The sequence below is a fragment of the Convolutriloba macropyga genome, chromosome 7 (genome assembly GCF_964194025.1).
Source record: "Convolutriloba macropyga chromosome 7, txConMacr16.3, whole genome shotgun sequence".
Taxonomy (NCBI): domain Eukaryota; kingdom Metazoa; phylum Xenacoelomorpha; order Acoela; family Convolutidae; genus Convolutriloba; species Convolutriloba macropyga.
In genome coordinates this window covers 7207713-7227475 of record NC_134474.1, presented here as the reverse complement: position 1 = coordinate 7227475, position 19763 = coordinate 7207713, and the positions used below count along the sequence as shown (strand labels likewise).

At 39.7% G+C, this 19763-nt stretch overlaps 1 protein-coding gene across 1 annotated transcript; it reads right to left on the bottom strand.

Annotated features, from left to right (window-relative positions):
* Positions 1-6: 6 nt before the first annotated feature.
* On the bottom strand, positions 7-15512 carry LOC142342539 (ADP-ribose pyrophosphatase, mitochondrial-like). The gene is made up of 3 exons (XM_075393896.1): positions 15450-15512; positions 686-850; positions 7-168 (listed from the first exon to the last, which is right to left on the bottom strand). Exons 1-3 carry the CDS (start codon positions 15510-15512, stop codon positions 7-9), a joined length of 390 nt encoding a protein of 129 aa, XP_075250011.1.
* Between the last annotated feature and the right edge of the window lie 4251 nt (positions 15513-19763).

Below are 19763 nucleotides of genomic sequence, written 5' to 3'. Positions count from 1 at the left end.
CCCCCTTTATATCCAAAGTGAAACTTTCCTGGTAATAATAGGAATTGCGATATGATTGGGTCCCCATCTGCCCAACATTCCTTTCCCAGTATATCCTGTTCTGCCTCTAGGGTTCAAAGGACGCCCATGTTTTATCTCATATGCTCCAACAAAACTTATCCTGTTGACCTGAAATGGGAAAAAGACGGAATCAATGACCCCAAAGCTTAGTGCTCTTGCCGATGTCTGCAAAACGTACTCTATGACATTTTCAATGGTGCATATTGCCCTAAAACCTCAATTCGAATTTGCCCTTAAATCTTTATTAAGTTTGTTTTAAATGGTCTACAGACAGTTTGGATTCTGTTTTATCTGGAATTTCCCTGACCGCCACATAAGTGGCTCTCAACAGAACGAATGTTAATCAGAGACTCGAGTCCGATTATGATTCCAATTAGGGCGTGCAAATCATAACTTTTGCTACTATGATTCGTTGATGCCAGATCATGAGTTGAAATAGTGCGACCAAAAAGTTTGGTCCAGACCGTGTATTTATCGTCTGGGAGGGGGTACCCCCCGGACAGAAAATTGTCGAATCATATTTCGACTACCTCAACTCGGGTCAACATGTGAATTATTGGCGAGACGGATGCAGTTATAATTTAAGATCCAAAATTTTTAAAAATAAGGTATGCCAACGGCCTACCTGACCATCTATAGCGTTGAAATTCATTTGAATGTCATCACCAGATGGATCATTTCCAATATCCACGTCATCCGATGTCTCAACGCCCAGAACACTTCCAGGTTTGACATCTTTTGGGCTGAACTCCTCATAATCAACTGAACATGGAATCAATTCTGGACTCACCTAATTGTGATAGAAGACTCAGAAAAACGGCTCCATTCAAATATTGGAATCTATTATATTGATAATTAATTTAATTATACCTACTTGCTGAAGTTCTCAAGTGCGAACTGAGACTTGAGATTATAAAAACAGAACAAGGATGCTCGGTAATGTACATTCGTTATGCTTCAACCCCGCTCATCCTCGTTTCGATTTCAGTGTCTACCAAATGAGGAAGCGATGGAAAATTTCCCAAAAATACACAATTCGTTCAACAAATAACTAGGTGAAAAAAAATGCAGGATTAGAGGGCCGATGAGACTTGCCATTAATGAGAGTACTGGACAACAGAAACTTGAAAATCAAATAATAGTAAACGTTAATAAGCATCCCCATTAGTGTGGCGAAAAACAAAAACACTGAAATGGGCAATTAGCCAAAACGTAAGTTTTCTAATGAAAATGCGTAGTAATAAGAAAGACAAGAAAATATCAGTTGAAAATAAAAACGTTATCAATATTGGATCTTGGTTTACTGCAAAAAAATACAACCTGCCGTTACGAAGACCAAGCTACAAACTTGACAAAAAAGATAAAATGAGAAAGCTGAAAAATTCACTGATTTATTAGAACCAATATTTTCAAAAAATCAAAAAACCATTGGCTCTCAACTTAAAACAAAAACAACTAAACGTGCAACTAATCAGGAAGCTATTTCTGCTTGCTATTAGTGAGACTGCATCATATAATAAAGAGGAATATCAAAAGAGGAATAGGGACAGAAATAAAAGTTTCACAAACAATTTATCGAAGACGGTGTTGAACCATTAAAATCATAAGACATTGAAAACCATTAAAAACTTTATATTGCAAGAAAAAGTTGAGCTTTCCGCTTAGATTTTTGATTTTAATTGTCCTCCTTTAAAAGGCTCTTTATGAAAAAGACAAGAAAAAAGACTACAAAACTGACCAGTATCGAAAACTTGAGAAATTTCTATGAAAATACATTTCTAAGCTCTGAATACGCCAGTCACATCATAACCAAGGGCGAAAAAAATGTTGGGACCAACAGAAAGCTGATAATTTCTGTCTAATAATGACACTAAATTACTTGATGGTGACAATGAGAACAAAGCTTCGGAAGTACAGAATAATTCTTTAAAGAAGACAATTAATTGAAAGTAATTAAAACCGATAGATATTAACTGAAATCATTTAAATTGATTCATTTAGACCTCATTTATTTTCCATGTCAAGAATACAGCATACGACAATAAAATAACGACAATTAGAAACAAAGAAAATTAAAAGTTTGCAAGAGAACGGTTTCGCATCCACTCAAACTGTAAGCATTTCGCTGAAACGTTCAAAAATTTTCATTTTTGAAATCATCTAAAAGTCAACTTGAATTATTCACAATGCGATAATTTGAAACAGGAGAAAATTTCAACCTCAAATATAGGCAAATCTGCAAAAATCACAAAATTTTATGAAATTTTGGAGTAAGAAAGCCAAGAAACCATGAGTTACAAATGAAACCAATAAAAAAAGCATTTAAAAATTCACTTGAGATAAGTTATTAACTGTAAATGTTAAAATTAAGCTACATGTGGACAAAATTGAGAATAAAAAATGGCAAACTTCAAATTTTCACTAACATTTTCTTAAAACAATTATATTCTATATTCTTACAATTAAAACTATTATATTCCAAGAGGCATTAGATAACAACTGAAAACATTAAATAGGTTAACCAATCGCATTTAAAGAACCCAATTGAGTCTTTGATTAATAAGATGAAGTTGTGAGGCCGCTAAACGAATATGAATGAAAAATAACGGCAAAAAAGGAAATCAATTAATGTATACGAAAACACAGTGTCAAAGCCGTAAAAAATACGACTTTTATCTCTGAAGACATAGTATATATTCATAAGGCCTCACTTTGTTGTAAAGAGGATCTACCATCAATTGGGCTTTATTTTGAAATCATTCTCAACAGTAACCAATATATTAAACAACAAAAAAGCGCAAAATATTTTGTAGGAGACAGCGCGCAAATATGACCCGAATAAATTTTGATTTTAAAAATCCAAAACGTGTCCCAACCTAGCCCCCATTTTGCTGCAAGTCCAAACAATTAAAGTGCAAGTAAAGCAATTACTTTTTCCACATGTTTGCGAAGAAGATCAATTAGCAAATGAAGTATTTCAATACACCAAAAAAATATGCATTTTAGAGAGTTATTGAATTATATGTTGACAAAACTGGCAAAGTTAATTGCAGAAAACTCCTCTAATAAACGAAAGCACAGTTAGTCTTTTTTTGAGGTTTCAAAGATAGTGACAGCGGATGGTATGTCTCTACTTCCGGCATAATGAAACAAAGTGATACTTAAAAGCGTTAAAGGTGACGGAAACACTCTTTCGATAAAGATTCAATTCTCGAGTAAACCACGATAAAGACAGCAGTTTGTAAGTGCCTGTATTGAACAACGTATTAAGGCCAAAGGCCCCTCTCAATGGGCCGGCAAATCCAGCTTGATCTTTTTTAGCAGGTATTTGTCTGAGTCGATTTTCGACTCAGATTGGTCACCGATACGTTTTCGAAACATAAAAATATTAAGCCTAAAAAGAGCGCAATCGATTCAGTATATTAGTAGGCTCAACGAAAAATATGTTTAACGAACTTTTTCCGAGCTTTCTATGCCAAATAGAACGTATTTTGTGTGCATTTAATCTTTTTGTAAGGCTTACATGGTTAAGAGATTATGACGTAATAAAGTTTCTCGCTGGATAGATTCTCGCTTTATTTAAATAGCTCTTTAAATAGACTGCTCATTTAGTTTACTCGGTAACATCCTCCGGCCCGGAAGAAAATGTTGGGAGGATCGGTACAAGCTTAACGAGTGGGCGGGCGAGCGATCCGGATGACGTGCGTAAGACGGCGGAGCGGGCGACGCTGTCGGAGCCGTACCGAAGTTCCTCAATCCGAGCGGTTGGATAGTAACCCCTAGGGTTGCTTTCTTCAACGATCCAAACTAAATCACCGACCTTGAGGTGCTGCTCGGCAGGCGTCTGCCACTTAGATCTACGGTTCAACGCAGGTACATACTCCTTGAGCCAACGTGCCCAAATTGCATTGGCGTATGACTGTGCACGGGCGTATCGCTTACGATGATCGAACTCGTCGACGCCAACGATAGACGGAATTCTGGTTGCTTGGTTACCGAGTAGAAAATGATTAGGTGTTATAGCGCCTAGGTCGGACGGGTCGGCGCTTACGGGCGTTAAGGGACGTGAGTTTAGTGCGTATTCGACCAGACAAAAAGTAGTGTTCAACACCTCATCTGTGAGGCGACGCGTACCGAGGATAGTATACAGTACTCTTTTAAAACTTCGAACTAGCCTCTCCCAGATGCCACCTTGGTGTGGCGCACTGGGTGGATTGAACCTCCACTTAATGCCCTTATGTGCAAGTTCGGTGGCAATGTTAAGCGTATTCCATTTTTCCACACATTCACGGAGCTCTTTCTCCGCTCCAATGAAGTTCGTACCATTATCCGACCAAATCATAGCAGGAGTACCCCGACGGGAGACGAACCGCTCCACTCCCATTACACAAGAACTAGTGTCCATGGACGGGACAACTTCAACATGGACAGCACGAGTAGTGAGACAAGTGAAGAGAAATCCCCACCTCTTCTCGGTAGTCCGACGAACTGTGACGTAGAATGGGCCGAAGTAATCAACCCCGGTGTTGGTAAAGGGAGGAGACTGGTATGCCAGTCTCTCCTTTGGGAGGTCTGCCATGATAGGTTGAATGGTTGCTGCACGGAACTTTCTACACAAGACGCAGTTTGATTTGATGGAACGCAGTGTGGAGCGTAGTTTTAGGATGGCATAACGTTCCTGTACCTTTGACCGTAAGTAATCGATGCCCTGATGATGGTTCTTCAAATGAGCATGCCGCAGAACCAGTTTAACAAAAGTATGACGCGCATCCAGCACGATAGGATGCTTAGTGTCAAAGTCAATTTCCACTAGCCGTCGGAGTCGACCAGAAGAACGGATGAGACCATGAGGCCCAATAAACGGAGTGAACTGAGCAATGCGGCTGCTCTTCTTAACGGATTTGTTGTCGAGAAGGTCCTTTCTTTCAGTACTAAAGGACTCTTCCTGAACCAAGTACTGGAGATGACGCTCGGCTTCGTCAAGCTCAACAGGATCGGCTATGCTGCCGTCTACGGTACGGTAACTTTCATGAGATGGTAAAAGACGGAGCACATATGCGGTGACACGCAGTAATTTTTGATAAGAACTGAACTTATCAAACGGGATTAGGTTGATACTTTGTTCCTTAGGGGGCTTGGTTACGGATGCGGCTAAAGATGAGATGGAGTCATCATCTTGTTCCTTGGTTACAACGCCGAGTTTGATGTTATCAACGACGTCAGTATTTGGCACAAAAGGGAATTGCTTAGTTCTCAAGAAGTCAGGACCCCTCACCCAGCTACTTGATTGCAAAACTTCAGCGGACATGCCACGCGTGCCAGCATCTGCCGGATTATCACAAGTGGCGACGTGGTTCCATTGGTCAACGCTGGTGTTCTCCAGGATTTCACTAACACGATTTGCAATGAAGATGGGGTGTTTGTTTGTTGAGTTTATCCACTGCAAGACGATGGTACTATCTGTCCACATAAAGACTTTATCCACAGTAACCGTTAATGCTCGACAGATTTCCCTTTTTAAACGGGCAGCGAGGAGAGCGGCTTGTAATTCCAACTTAGGAACTGTCATTACCTTCATAGGTGCAACACGGGCCTTGCCCAAGACAAACGCCAGCTCTGTTTTAATCTCCCCGGAGGTGCAAGTTACTTGAGCCCTGAGAAAACCTACTGCACTGAATACGTCTTGCGAGCTATCACCAAACATGTGGAGTTCAAGATGTTGGAATGGTCCTGAAAAGTAACTTCTCGGTATAGTGATCTCAGCTAACCGCGGCAGTTCAACACACCAGGCAAGGAATCTGTCAACTGTGTCTTTAGGTAACTCGTTATCCCAACTTTGTCCATTGACACGCCAAATGTCTTTCAAGATTAACCGAGCACCAACAGTGAACGGTGCGACAAGACCAATTGGGTCGTAGACCTTTGACACAAGACTTAGGACCAAGCGCTGTGTTAAACTTTTCGTGATGGTGCTGTTAGTACCCCTGCTCACAACCAGAGTATCGTTGTTGTGATCCCATTTAAGCCCAAGCACGTGCATTGATTCCTCCTTGGATGAAACGATGACCTTCGGTTCAGTGGATTGAGCAGACCCATCAATTCGGTCAGCCAGATCTGGTACATTGCTTACAAACTTAGTAAGCTTGAACCCACCTAGATGGAGAAGATGTACCAATTCCTTCGACCTAATGAGGGCCCTCTCGGGGGATTCCACTGAGTCCAAGTAATCGTCCATGTAGAAGTTCTCAAGGACGGCTTTCGCAGCTTCTGGGTACTCCTTAGCATTATCGCGTGCCGTGCGCTGAAGTGCGTAGTTGGCGCAGGTGGGTGAATCTTTTGCCCCAAAGATGTGGCGCGTATACTGGTGTACCACAACATTTGATGTGGGGTCCTCCCGCCACAAAAAGCGCAATGATGGCTGATCACATGGTAACACTCCAACTTGGAGGAACATTCCCTCGATGTCGGCGGATACGGCAAATGGATGTTGTCTGAACCGTAGGAGTACATAGATTAGGTTTTGCAGTAGGTCAGGTCCGGTGAGTAATGACTTATTGAGAGATGCGCCATGGAATTTTGCTGCTCCGTTTAGTACCCTACGAACCTTGCCCAGCTTGTTGGGGTTAACAGCCGGATGGTGTGGTAGGTACCACTCTCGTTCCGAGCGACTTTCCACCTTATGAGCATCTTTGACCCTTACTACGTAGCCTTTGTCTAAGTCCTCTTTGATGGTATTCGAGTATTTTTCCCTTAATGTCTGATCTTTCGTTAGCCGCTTTTCCAAAGACTTTAATTGAACAAGTGCTGAGAAATAATTGTTGGGCAGTTCGATGTTATCTTCAGCCCATAGCATTCCGACATCGTACCTTTTTCCATTATGCACGGTGGTGTTTTCAAGAATTTCATGCGCACGTGCATCCGATGCGGATCGTGGGTCTACTTGCTTAATTGCGCCGTACGACTCCATGTCGTACCAAGATTTTACCTGACTAGCGAGTTCAAAATCCTGCTCCAAATTAGCTTTGAAACAAGTCGAGATTAAACCTGAAGACGACGGTAGAGGGCCGCTTAGAACCCAACCTATGGGCAAGCGAACAGCGAAGGGCGAGGACTTCTCGTCGGCAGCGAAGTACTCTAACGGGCGGATGGCATGATACACATCCTGTCCAAGTATCATCTCGATGTTTCCATAGCAATATGTAACTGGGTCTAGAACTGCTAGGTGCGGGTATGTTTCCTGAAGTGCTTTAATGTTAATGACATCGGCGCCTACATTCAAATTTTCCTTTACGTAAGGGCTGACTTTAAATGGTTCAAATGCTTGGTTGTCGCGTGGTGTTACAATTAGTTCAACTAACTCAGTGTCTACGACCTCTTCGGTATTTATACCCTTGACTGTTAGTTTCAATGCTGTACCGGGCAAACCAAGTCTATTTGCAAGATCATTGGACACCCAAGAGTTACTGCAAGCGGTATCGCACAAAACTAAAGCCGTGGTATCTTTACCGGTAGAGCTCTTTAACTGTAATTCAGTCACCTGAAGGAGGCCTTTCACATTACTCACAGATGACAAAGTGGTGGTCTTGCTCGATGATTGGACACTAGGGAGTTTACTTTGATTTGTGCCAGCATTAGAATTACTGTTGTTGTTGTTTGGAGGTAATTTTGGTGGATAAACCCTCTCAGCTCCATGGAGAAGAGTATTATGGGAGCTGTTGCAACCGTCCTTTCTACATTTCCTGGGGTTTGGGCATTGCCTGAACATATGCTTTTCTCTCAAACATGAGAAACACAGTTTTGCTTCAGCCACTACCTTTGCTCGCTGAGTGGGAGACTTTTCTTTAAATACCCTACACTCCCAGATGCGGTGGGTACCTTTACAAACAATGCAGCGAGGGGTTGCAGGCGTTGCCGATGTTGAGGCTGGTCTCTGAGTGCCCTTAGTTTGTGTGTTAGCAGCAAAAGTTTTTGAGGCTACTTTGGTCTTTACTACTGAGTTGGTGTTATCCTCAGTTCTTGCCTTCGATGAAGTTTGTTTCATTAAATCATGTGCCTCGGCCTTCTCCTTCAACCAATCGTTGAAGTCAAGGAGTGTTGGCTTAACCCAATGTTTCTTCACTGTGAAGAGTGACCAAGACTCTTTCAGATTGGGCGGCAATTTTTGCACAGCCGTATTGAGAAGTGAGGCGCTCTTAAGGTCTGCGTCATATGAAAGTGATTTAAAGACCCCAACAAGACTTGAAATTGTTGCAGAATAGTTTATGATGTTATCACTATTGTGCATCTTTAGTGGTGGAAAAGAGCTGAGTTTTTCTAAGTGTGCACTGACTACTGCCTGTGGTTGGCCAAATTTACGTTCGAGTGTCTTAAGTGCGTCCTTGTACATTACACCGCAGTATGCGAACTCAGCGATGGCGGTTTTAGCTTTTCCAGTTACAAGAGTTTTTAAGTATGTTAACTTGACGTCATCAGTCAAAGACTGTGCGTCTATGGCGCTTTTAAATTGTCCGAACCATTCGTGCCACTGCAGGGGATCACCATTGTATTGTGCCAACTTCCACTCGGGCAGTGGATCGTTCTTCTTACAAGTAATTGCGTCCGCCAACTGCTTTATCAAATCCGCAGAGTCCAAAGAAGGAGCCGAAGGTGTGGGATGCGGCGGGCCACCCCAACACAACGGGTTCGGAACGGTGGCTCCATACGTTGGCGGAATGATCGGAGTGACAAAGGTGGGGGCGGTACCTGCGGAAGAACTAAATGGATTCGCTTGCATGAAGTCTGATGTTACGTAATTTTGAGCGCCTGCTGCTGCTTGTACATGAGGGGAGCGGTGCGATGTAGATATTTGAGGGTTGATTAACGGGGCCGGTTGTACGGTGTATGAATTTGCAGATGTACGTACAAGTGGTACTGCATTAGGTGGGACTGCTGCCGGAAAACGCCAGACATTTGGATCTGGAGGAGCAGGAGGTGCATGGGTTATGGGTACAAAGTTTTGGGGCTGAAAAGTCTTTTGTGGAGGTGGTGGATGAATTAATTGAGGCACGAAATTGTTTGCCGGGGAAATGAATGGTGCAGGCGGAGAATGGGGTAACAGATTGGCATTATTCGCCACGGGGTTAGTGGCTTGTAGTGGGAGTGCTTGTGGCGGCGAAGGAGGAAAGCGGAATGCTGGTGGGATTAACGGAAAATGCGGTGGTGCGGGGTTTAGGACGGGGGATGGAGGGGCTGGTACATTTATGTGTGTCTGTTGCGGATTAAGTGCTAGCGGAGCATTAACAAGTGTGTTTAAAGGTAGTGAACGCGAAGGGCTGACTAAATTCAACTGTCCCGGCATGCTCGACCTGCGAGGGAATTGATGATCTAACTGTAAACCATCGAAGTGCATTGTTGCTTGAGACAGTTGTCGGGCTGTGTTTGGGGCGTTTAGTTGAGTTGGCATACCAAAGTTTATTGGTGGTGATGGAGGCGTATATTGAGGATGTCGCTGCTCTTGCATGATGTTGTTTGCAACATGTGCATCGTTGGTTACATTGGTTCTAGTACTTGGTTCTTGCGGCTCATGGACAGGGAGGTTGATGTTAGCCTCAACTTGACCATGAGTATTGAGATTAGAGTGTGACTTTGGAAGTTGAGCTGAAGAAGGTCGTTGGACAATTGCTTGGTTGGATTGGGCGATGGAACCAGAAAAGTGCAAACTCGGTTCGTTTGCAACATCTGCCATGTTCCCGGCCGGTGACGAATTAACCCAATCTTGAACAAGTTTCTTGCTCTTAACTGAACTTCTTTCGGTAAAGAGCCCACTCATTTCGCTTGTATCAGACCCGTCTGTTGCTGATTTTGTCATCAACTCAATTTCCTCAAGGGCTGCAGCAGCTACTTCCTTGCGATGATCCTCCTCAAGCTGCTCAATTTCTAATTCCCGCAATTTCGTTTGTTTTTCAATTTCGAGACGTTGTCTAGCAATGCGAAGCTTTGCCTCATGTTGTTTCTCAAGTTCCTCCCTTTTTAGTCTTGATAATTCTAATTCTCGTTGACGCTGACTTGATCTTTTTGAGGAAGTCATATGCGAACCTGATCTTGAGTGGTGAGAGGTATACATCTCTGCCTTCTCTTTGTCTTGGACCGAATTGATATACCCTCGAGCAGCAGCAATGAACTCGTCAGTTTTCTTTGTTACAGTCTCTAACCATTTCTCAAGATTCTTACAGGCAGCGTCTGGATCTTCAGTCTTCTGTGCCAGATCAAAGAGCTCTTCATTCTTATCAATCACTCTAGTAAAAGCATCTTTGCACTTCACAATCAGACGTTCGATCTTAACTTTCCTGTCTTGCTTATCAACAGCATTGTTAATTTCCCCATAGATGTTATTAAGTTCAGCCTCTAATTTTGCTCTTGCACTATAAAGTTTGTTGAATTTGTCCTGCAAAGTTGTCATGATCTTAAGAAAAACAGGAACCACAAGTTTAATTCAGTACTATTATAAAGTACACAACAGCACAACACAAATGGGTTATACCGAACCCGTGTGACGGTTTGGCTAGCAAACCGCCAAAGAGCAAAAATGTTCGTCGAGTACAATAGTACCCGGCGAAAGAAAGAAAGAACGGTGCGCAGGAAGCGCGAAAAGGGGCAGAACGGGAGACGGGACGGAGGGGAAGAGACGCCGAACGAGTAACGCACGACGGACAAACGGGAGCGTCGGGCGAGTGGCGCGCGACGAAACGGGAAAACGGCACGGGCGGGGTGGAAACGTCGGGCGGATGGCGCGCGACGAAACGGGAAAACGGCACGGGCGGGGCGGAAACGTCGGGCCGATGGCGCGCGACGAAACGGGAAAACGGCACGGGCGGGGCGGAAACGTCGGGCGGATGGCGCGCGACGAAACGGGAAAACGGCACGGAAGGGGCGGAAACGTCGGGCGGATGGCGCGCGACGAAACGGGAAAACGACACGGGCGGGGCGGAAAGCACAAGCGAGGAGGCGGGAAGATCGATGCTAGCAGACCACAGCAATAAACTCAACCAAACAAGCTAGCCGTAACTCCAGAATAAACTTAAGTCACACCCTAGAAAGAAGGAGAGGAGCTACTGCCAGGTAAACTAGCACAAACATTATGGGGTTTTATCAACGGCATCAAAACATGAAACAATTTACGGCAACGATGTAGTATAACCAAAAGTCGAAAGGGTCAGGAAATTTACTAGCCGTAACTCCAGAACAAACTTAAGTCACACCCTAGCAAACCACCATACCCAGACAACAAAAGTGCATACTACAAAAATTAATAAAGCTACAACAAATTGCCAGCAAACAAGTGTGGTGAAAGTCACGAAACAAACCAGCCGTAACTCTAGAATGAACTTAAGTCACACCCTAGCAAGGAACGAGACTAAACAACAAACCGGCATACTAGCAGAAAGAAATTTTACTACAGCAAAACTCAACATACTACATCATACAACAAATAAACGGGGAATAGGAAGAAACAAGAAGACACGGAAACAAAGAGGACGGAAACGGAAAATGAAACCAGATAACCTGCGGAAAACGGACGGTAGTGAATAACTCAAAATGGGGAGAGCGAAACGTTTAGTAAAGCGCTATTGGAAGGAATCAACCACAAACTAACCCGCGCAACAACGCAAGACTACGAGACATTTAGGTTATTAAAGGCTTGAGTAAGTTCCGCCTCCTCGTACGCATGGCGGTTGCGGAGCGTTTTTCGACGGCGCTTTGAAAGTTTTTTCGGTCGAGACCGTGTTATCAAGGACCGGAGGTTGTTCTTATGAGTTAAGACTATGGTCAATGTTTTCAGCTCAAGCGCAGGCCTTTGGTGTAATGCTCTGTACTCTTTGAGTAAACTAAGATCTTTCTGTTTACGTCTAGACACAATGTCTTTCACTAAATGGATGGTAACTAGAGTACTACGCTTGAGCTGATTGTAAATATCAGGAGTTCCCTCTCTGGGGCAATACACTATAGCTTCTATGCGCTCCTGATACTTTTCAAGCACTTCAATAAGCTGCGAAGGTGTTAAAGGCTTATTGTTGTTGCTTCGATGACGTGAAAGCGAATTGTTCACTACATCATGCCATATAACTAGGCGCTTCTTATCATGAAAGAAATGACTCAACTGGAACTGCGCTGTTTTTCGGACTTTCAAAGCGTTAGGGTTGAAACTTAAACCCGGTAATGCGTAAACGTTACGTTTGTAACGATTTTGTGTTACTTGAGGCGCAGTTTTTATGGCGTGATGAAGTGAACTTGCAGCTAATATGAAAACCATATAAAGTTTTTTACAACATAATTGATTTGAGCTTTGCTCAAACTCCGAACCTTGATGTTAAATGCACAATTTTTTTGCGAGTTACCAAGAATAAGCGCTTATTTTTAAAAAAATCAGTTATCTGATTCTTTTTTTTCCAAAATTTGAAAATCTTGACCAAACTCTTAATTATACTCTTTTTTATACAAGTGTTCTATCTGCCATCTATCAACGCTTTATATAAATTTTTTGCAAATTTTTTCAAGTTTGGTCAATTTTTTCAAACTTTTTTTTTCGGTCGCTTCGCTTAAAGGTGTAATAGACTTACCCAAGTACCAACCTTCACCCCGATTTGGTCAATTCTAAATTTTGACCAAAAATTTTCAAAATTGATGTTTTTCAACAAAAAATGTATATGGGGTGGGTTATCGGTGACCGGTGAACTCTAAAAATTGTTATATGGGATAGGAAATGGGTTCTGGGGGGCTAGATTTGCCGGTTAAATAATATTAATTTACTGCAACAATCAGAAGTTTTTTTTTTTTTTGGATGAGTCTTACAAGTTTTTTGGAGTTTTTTTTTTGTTTCGTCACCTCCAGCACACCACTAGCCGAGTCACTGCCCGAAGTGTTGACGTCAGTGCATGAAAAGATTGGCCCATCTTGAGAAGTGTGGTTGTTTTCTCATCTCATACTCGTTCTCGTTGAAAAAACCAAGATCCTCATCGTCCAATTTTGGCATTCAAGATTTGTTCCAGATCAAGTTATATAACAGTCGAATATCTGACTGTTGACCAAATTAAATGCTCAACGTGCCAGGACCTCCCAGCGAAGTTGCCTTCGAAGTCCAGTTTCTCCAGTTGATATCCAAAATTGATGGCAACTCCGACGTAGTTAGCACTGCTCCGTAGCTCTACTGCGAATTCTAGCACCTGGTTGTGAAGTCTGTGGAGGTGATTGCCTCCCTGTTTGTACATGTAGTTCTCTCGGGTGAATTGAAGACTTTGTAGAATTTTTATTATGTCCGGGTCGGCGGACCAGAAATAAAGGTGACGAAAACACTCTTTCGATAAAGATTCAATTCTCGAGTAAACCACGATAAAGACAGCAGTTTGTAAGTGCCTGTATTGAACAACGTATTAAGGCCAAAGGCCCCTCTCAATGGGCCGGCAAATCCAGCTTGATCTTTTTTAGCAGGTATTTGTCTGAGTCGATTTTCGACTCAGATTGGTCACCGATACGTTTTCGAAACATAAAAATATTAAGCCTAAAAAGAGCGCAATCGATTCAGTATATTAGTAGGCTCAACGAAAAATATGTTTAACGAACTTTTTCCGAGCTTTCTATGCCAAATAGAACGTATTTTGTGTGCATTTAATCTTTTTGTAAGGCTTACATGGTTAAGAGATTATGACGTAATAAAGTTTCTCGCTGGATAGATTCTCGCTTTATTTAAATAGCTCTTTAAATAGACTGCTCATTTAGTTTACTCGGTAACAAGCGTATTTTTGGTTTAAAAAAAGTCAACTCTGATTTCAAAAAGTCTGAAATTCGAAAAATTTTGCAAAAAACTATCAACCAAAAGACTCGGATAAAACCATTCCATTTGCCTCCTCTATCCTTAAAAGTAAAAAACAATTACATTGTTTCTAACATTTTTTAGCCCAATTGACGACAATTTTGTCAAAAAGCACAAAAAATGTGAGCAAAAACAACAGAATTCCGACTTATAATCACAAAATTTTAAACCTCAATATTTCCCAGTAAAAAACCGAAATATAAAAAATATTTGATTCCATACTCTGCGCTGGTCAGGCTTTCTAATGATACCAGTCTCAACTCTCTACAGTGAATATATCGATCGGCCAAAATTGACTGAACAAAGAAACCCATTTGAGTATATAGTTCCTCCCGCCACAAAGGGGTCGGAACAATTACAAAAATTAGAACTGGTCTATCAATCTCAGAGGTTGCCTTTGCTTCGCAGAACCGTCGTTCTGTGAAGCCTTTTCATCCGTAGGAACGGTTGTTCTTTCTATAATTTATTTCAGATCAAAGTAATTGTGAATAGTCCGGTAAAAAAAATTACACGATAAATACTGTTAAGGTAATGTACCTGAAAATAGGCCTTTGATTAGCTTAAACCTTTTGGTATTTTTACAAAACGGACTTAACGGACTTTAATTAACCTTAACTTTACCCGGAAACTATCTTAAAAATTAAGGAGACACCACCCTAGCTTTTACCTGAAATTACATTACAAATGTTGGATTAACTTAACTATACCTTTAAGGCAAATATTTAATATTTTAAGGCAACTAATAAAAATTCGGGTAAATTTATTTTAAGAATTAAAGTAACATTTCAAAAAATTCTAAATGCTGAGGTAAAGCTTGGGATAGTTCAAGTAAATTTTCAGCTGTTGCCCCTTATTTTTTGGTTGCGTGACTAATAAAGATCAATTAGCCAATGAACAAATATCAAAGCGGTTCTTCATCGACTTTAAACTCAATTTTTATGGCTACTAATGGCAGTGTTTTGTTTAATTTATTTTGACTAATATAAATGAAAAACCCCCCAAAAATCAAAATGTTTCCCGTAGAAAAACTAACTAGTCTTTCACTTTCTCTTTCTAAACGTGCTTTTTTCTCATTGCACTGTTACAAAAACAAAAGTTAAGATAAATTTACCTTCGAATGGTTCGGAACATTTTTGGCTATTACCTCTGCTCAAATTAAGGTAGAGTTAAGAATAAATTTACCTTAATTACGCCTTGACAAAACTTTACCTTAACTTTGTCAAGCCAAAATTACCTTAACATTATTCATTTGTAACATCATAATGATAAAAATTTCAACAATCAAATCAAAATTTCTTTGAGTTCGACTGTAATTTAATTGAAGTTGAAAATCCTCTATATTGAATATATTGACCCAAATTTCATATAAAGTCCCAATCTCGGACGAAAAGTTCACAATTTGTCGTTAAATTTGTTCACGGGTTAAATTTGTGTCTGTTCGATCTTGTTTTTTTTAGTTCTCATTTTACTGATCTTAAGCCTCCGACTAGCTGTTAATATAAAAAATAAATCTAAAAACAATGGTAAAATTTAATAGGTTTACCTGAATTGTGGGAGGAGGCGTTGCTTTGAAATAAGAATATGCCCAACAAAGATCAATTTGCATTAAGAATGATATAGATATATTTTTTTAAAAAACAGATTTTGTTACGAAATTTTTGTTTCTTAATTTCGTTTTTCATTTTCATTTTATGGCTTCGTTGTAGATTCAATGCTGTTACTACAATAGTTAATCAAACACAGAATACAGAAATAACAAACTCTTCAAGAGTTAAAACTGTTTGAAAAGAAAGCGCGATGAATCGAGTTTTGCGTTTCTGGTTATCAGTCATGAAAGACTTCTCCACTGCAATCAGAGGAACAACTCACTTTTTTGAAAACTCTTCATCGCTAATTTTGATTATTTTTTTATGGTTGAACACGAATTTTAAACACAAGACGAAAATGGCTGGTGAAATTTTAACTTTTTATATGCGTCTGGCTTAATTTATAGGAATAATATAACGTCTTGATAACCAAATGAACTGAAAAACCATGTCAAAAAAGTAACATCTTTTCAATTAATGGCTTCTGTAGACGTTCTCACTTTTGAACCACTTGCTTCTTGAGAAAATTTCGAATTTTCAGTTAAATGATTCGGTGAATTTAAAACATAGCCGACTAAAGTCCCGTGAAGAGGGGGAGGGTGATGTGAGGTGCCAAACTCCTAAGAACTAACCTTCACAGCATGCATTTATGCGAATTGCTCTCAAATGGCGAGCGGTTGGCTTCGGTAGCAGCCATCTGGAGCTTAGGGATGCTAGCATTAGTGGTGGTGAGTGGAGTGAGGGGGATCAAGAGTTGAGGGAGAGCAGAGTTGAGAGGGTTGGACGATGGGGCAGAAACCGCCAGCAAGAGGAGGATGGATGAGAGGAGTTTGGAGCGGGGGGAGCGTTAGCATGAGGGGTAAAACTTTTAAGATTAGGAACCGCCCTTGACATCATGAAATTGTCTTTGAACGGTCGATCGCATACTCGGAGACTTGTAAGGCGCAAAGCTCTGAGAGAACTGCTGGGCTACTTAATGCCTTCCGGGCGCTACCTGTTTAACCCCTTTTTCAGTTGAAAAATCAAAAGGGTCAGTTGAAGAGTAAAAAAAATCAAATTTTGGTCAAGCGGAAAATCGCATAAAAGGCCCACAGAACTAATATAATTGCTACAACCTTCGTTTGAGAGCAATATTATGAAAATTTAATTAAAGTAAACTATTTGCAACAAAATTTGAAAAAAATCCTCAATTACCGGCATTCCTTTGAATTTGTTTTTCTGTACGTGGAACGCAGATTCAAAAGCTACTCTTCCTTGTCTCCAAGTATTTTGATTGGAAAATTAAACTTTGAGAGAGCTAACAAAAAAGAAAACAATTCTGCGTGAGATCGGAACACAAAAGATCCCTCGTTGAAAACGTCCGTAATTTTTTTTAAGAAAGCAAACTGATCTCATTGGATATTCTGTCCGTGTAATCTGGATCGACGGGGGTGGCCATATAAAGTCCAATCGCTGTCAAATGTATTTACAGATCAATTAGACAAGCCAATTTAAAGAGAACCCAAATAGTGCCTTTGCTTTCTGCAGAATAAACAAAGGTCAATTTCTTTTAATTGATTTGTAACTTTCTGACGTGACTTAATTATCCAAAGTTATTTATAATTGCATTTCTGCAGAATCTGCTTGATTTATAGTTGCCGATAGCTTGAAAAGGGACATGTTTCTGGTATTTTTCCTAACGCTGCCAAGAGAGCAAAAAATAGTATTCATTGAACTGGCTAAAAGAAAAGATCTTTGGTTTCAAGCGGAAGGGCAGCCAGTCTCTGAAAAAGCTTGAAAATTATCTCTTATGACGTCATCTTACACCTAATCACTATTAAGAAAGAAAATAATTACGCTGTTTTTCCCTATATTTGCTTTTTGAGGGTTTATTCTTTCGAGCCTATCAACCAAGCTATTGTCATGAGTAAATAGGCTCGCAAACCTTGAAAGAAGAAAACATTTCATCCGTTTACGTTCTGATATTTTCAACAATTCAAAAAGCTTATAAGCATCAAACCAAAACAATTATTTGAAAAGTCATTCTTGCGTATATTTTTCTAAAAAAATTTAAGAGGAGGGCCCAACTAAAATTCCAATGAAAATAAAATGCTCAACATTGAGAAATGTTTTTTTAATTTTGAAGTCGAGATTTAACAGATACGAAAATTTTCAGCAACAAGATACTGAACCACAAGATCAATTCTCAGGTACCATAGAGACCAAATAAAGATAAAAAGTTTATTCACCAATTTCTGCATAAAAGGGTTCAAAAAAGTTCAAAGATATTCCGGATTTCATCGTGCGTCGACCTTAGTGGGGACAAAATTTTAATTCGCTCCTGCGAGTGTGTCAAATTTTTAAGCAGTTATGTAACATGCAAAAATAGATAATTGGTAAATGGCGTGTTTAACGTCACGGGAAGTCTTTCTGCTATACCAGATTAAATTTTGTGATTATGGAGTCCTAGTCCTAGTCCTAGTCACTTATATAAGTACAGCCAGATTGTTTGCTAATGGTTGTATTCGAAAAAAATTTTAGCTTAAAAAGCTGTTGTTTTTGAAAGATATAAGTTGGGGGGATGCCCAATCAAGTTTGCGTTTTCATTCTTCTACATGAATACTTTGCAACTCTTATAGCAAAAATACAAAATTTTTGATTTTTTCAATCAATCCGTATGTTTTGATTAATTGTTTTCTACAGAAACAATTTTGCGGTTGATTGGCAACAGACTGGTTCTTCTCAATAACGTTCTTTTTGTACTTATAATAGCTTGATGATTTTCCGTTTAACGCCCGTCAGTCCAAGATTGTCTTTTTTACTTCCAAAAATTGTGTCCTATTAGAAAAAAACTCATCACAATGAAAAAATACCGGCAAAAGTAAACTATAAACAAGCTTTATAGAAGGTGAGAAATCTGTAGCTCAATAATTGTTGTATACCTGAATATCCTAGAACACGTTTTCCAGTCATATAATCGTAAATCTTCCGATTACACTAATTGTAATCAATATATAAATCAATTAAGAACTTTCAATTAATTTCTCCACTGATAACTTCGACTCTCAGGCTTGTCAATTTTGAAATCAGGACTCAAATTATTTTAAACCTGTAATTCTCGTTCATTATAGACTCAATAATCAGTTTATCGGAAATTTATTCAAGACATCTGTAACGATTTAACAAGCATCTTCTCTTCGGTAAAATCAAGGCACAAAACATTGTGAACTTACAAAGGCAAATCTAGCTTGATTTTTCAGCAGGTCTTAGTCTGAGATCGGTCGCCGATTCAATTCGTTCACAAATCCGAAAAATATTATGCTAAGCAAACGGTTTTGAGCCATTTTAGAAGTTATTCTTAGTGGGAAATCGGTTTTGGAATTTCTCAGAAATAATACGTATATTGCATTTAGAACGGAAAATCTAAGCGAAGGTTTTGATATAATACGTACAAAAATTCTCTATTTAATGATATAATTTATTCCTTTCAATTTATTCGGTAACATTCGTTGAGCTAAAAAGTTAAGCTATTGCGCTTTGATTAAATATCATAATCTTAACCGACATTTTTTTCTGAGTAAAACCGAGCAATGTTTACCAGCATACCAATTTAAGTGACATGTACTATACAAAAAATTAGCATAAAAAACCCACGTTTGCAATAATTGCTTCTCATTCGAGAGCATTTAACATGTGGCAACTTTTGCCCGAACAAGCAAAATATATACTCGAGGAGGTCTGTTTTCTTCAGTCAACTTTCCACTTCTGATTTCTTACTACCGAAAACAACAAAAAATATTTTTACTTCTGTTACGATTCACTTGACGAAACCAGGTTTTTTCAAGCTGCTTTAAAATTTTTCAGGAAAGCGAAACAGAGCAGTTCATAATGAACAAATTTAGAATAACTTTCAATAATTGCTGATAAAATCTATTTTGCTAAAAAATATTAGTCCAAGAACAATTGTGAAAGTAAACAAAAAATTGAAAATAATAGCAACCGTATCTTATTGAAGCTTGTCTGAAAATTAACGGTTTCTTTGTTTTTGATGGTTTTTATCAAGATGAAAATATTTTTTCTAGCTCAATGGTGGAGAAAACCGATACCTTCAGAACTATTTTTAAACTTTTTTCTCTTTCGAATGATAAGTAATACGTTAGAATCATTCCCTTAGCTATTGTAATTCATGGTCAAAGTTAAAGAACGCCGTTTTCATTCACACTTAGCTCGATTTCGATAACAAAAAGAACATGGTGAATACTTAATTCAGATTTCAATAAAGAGAACAAACC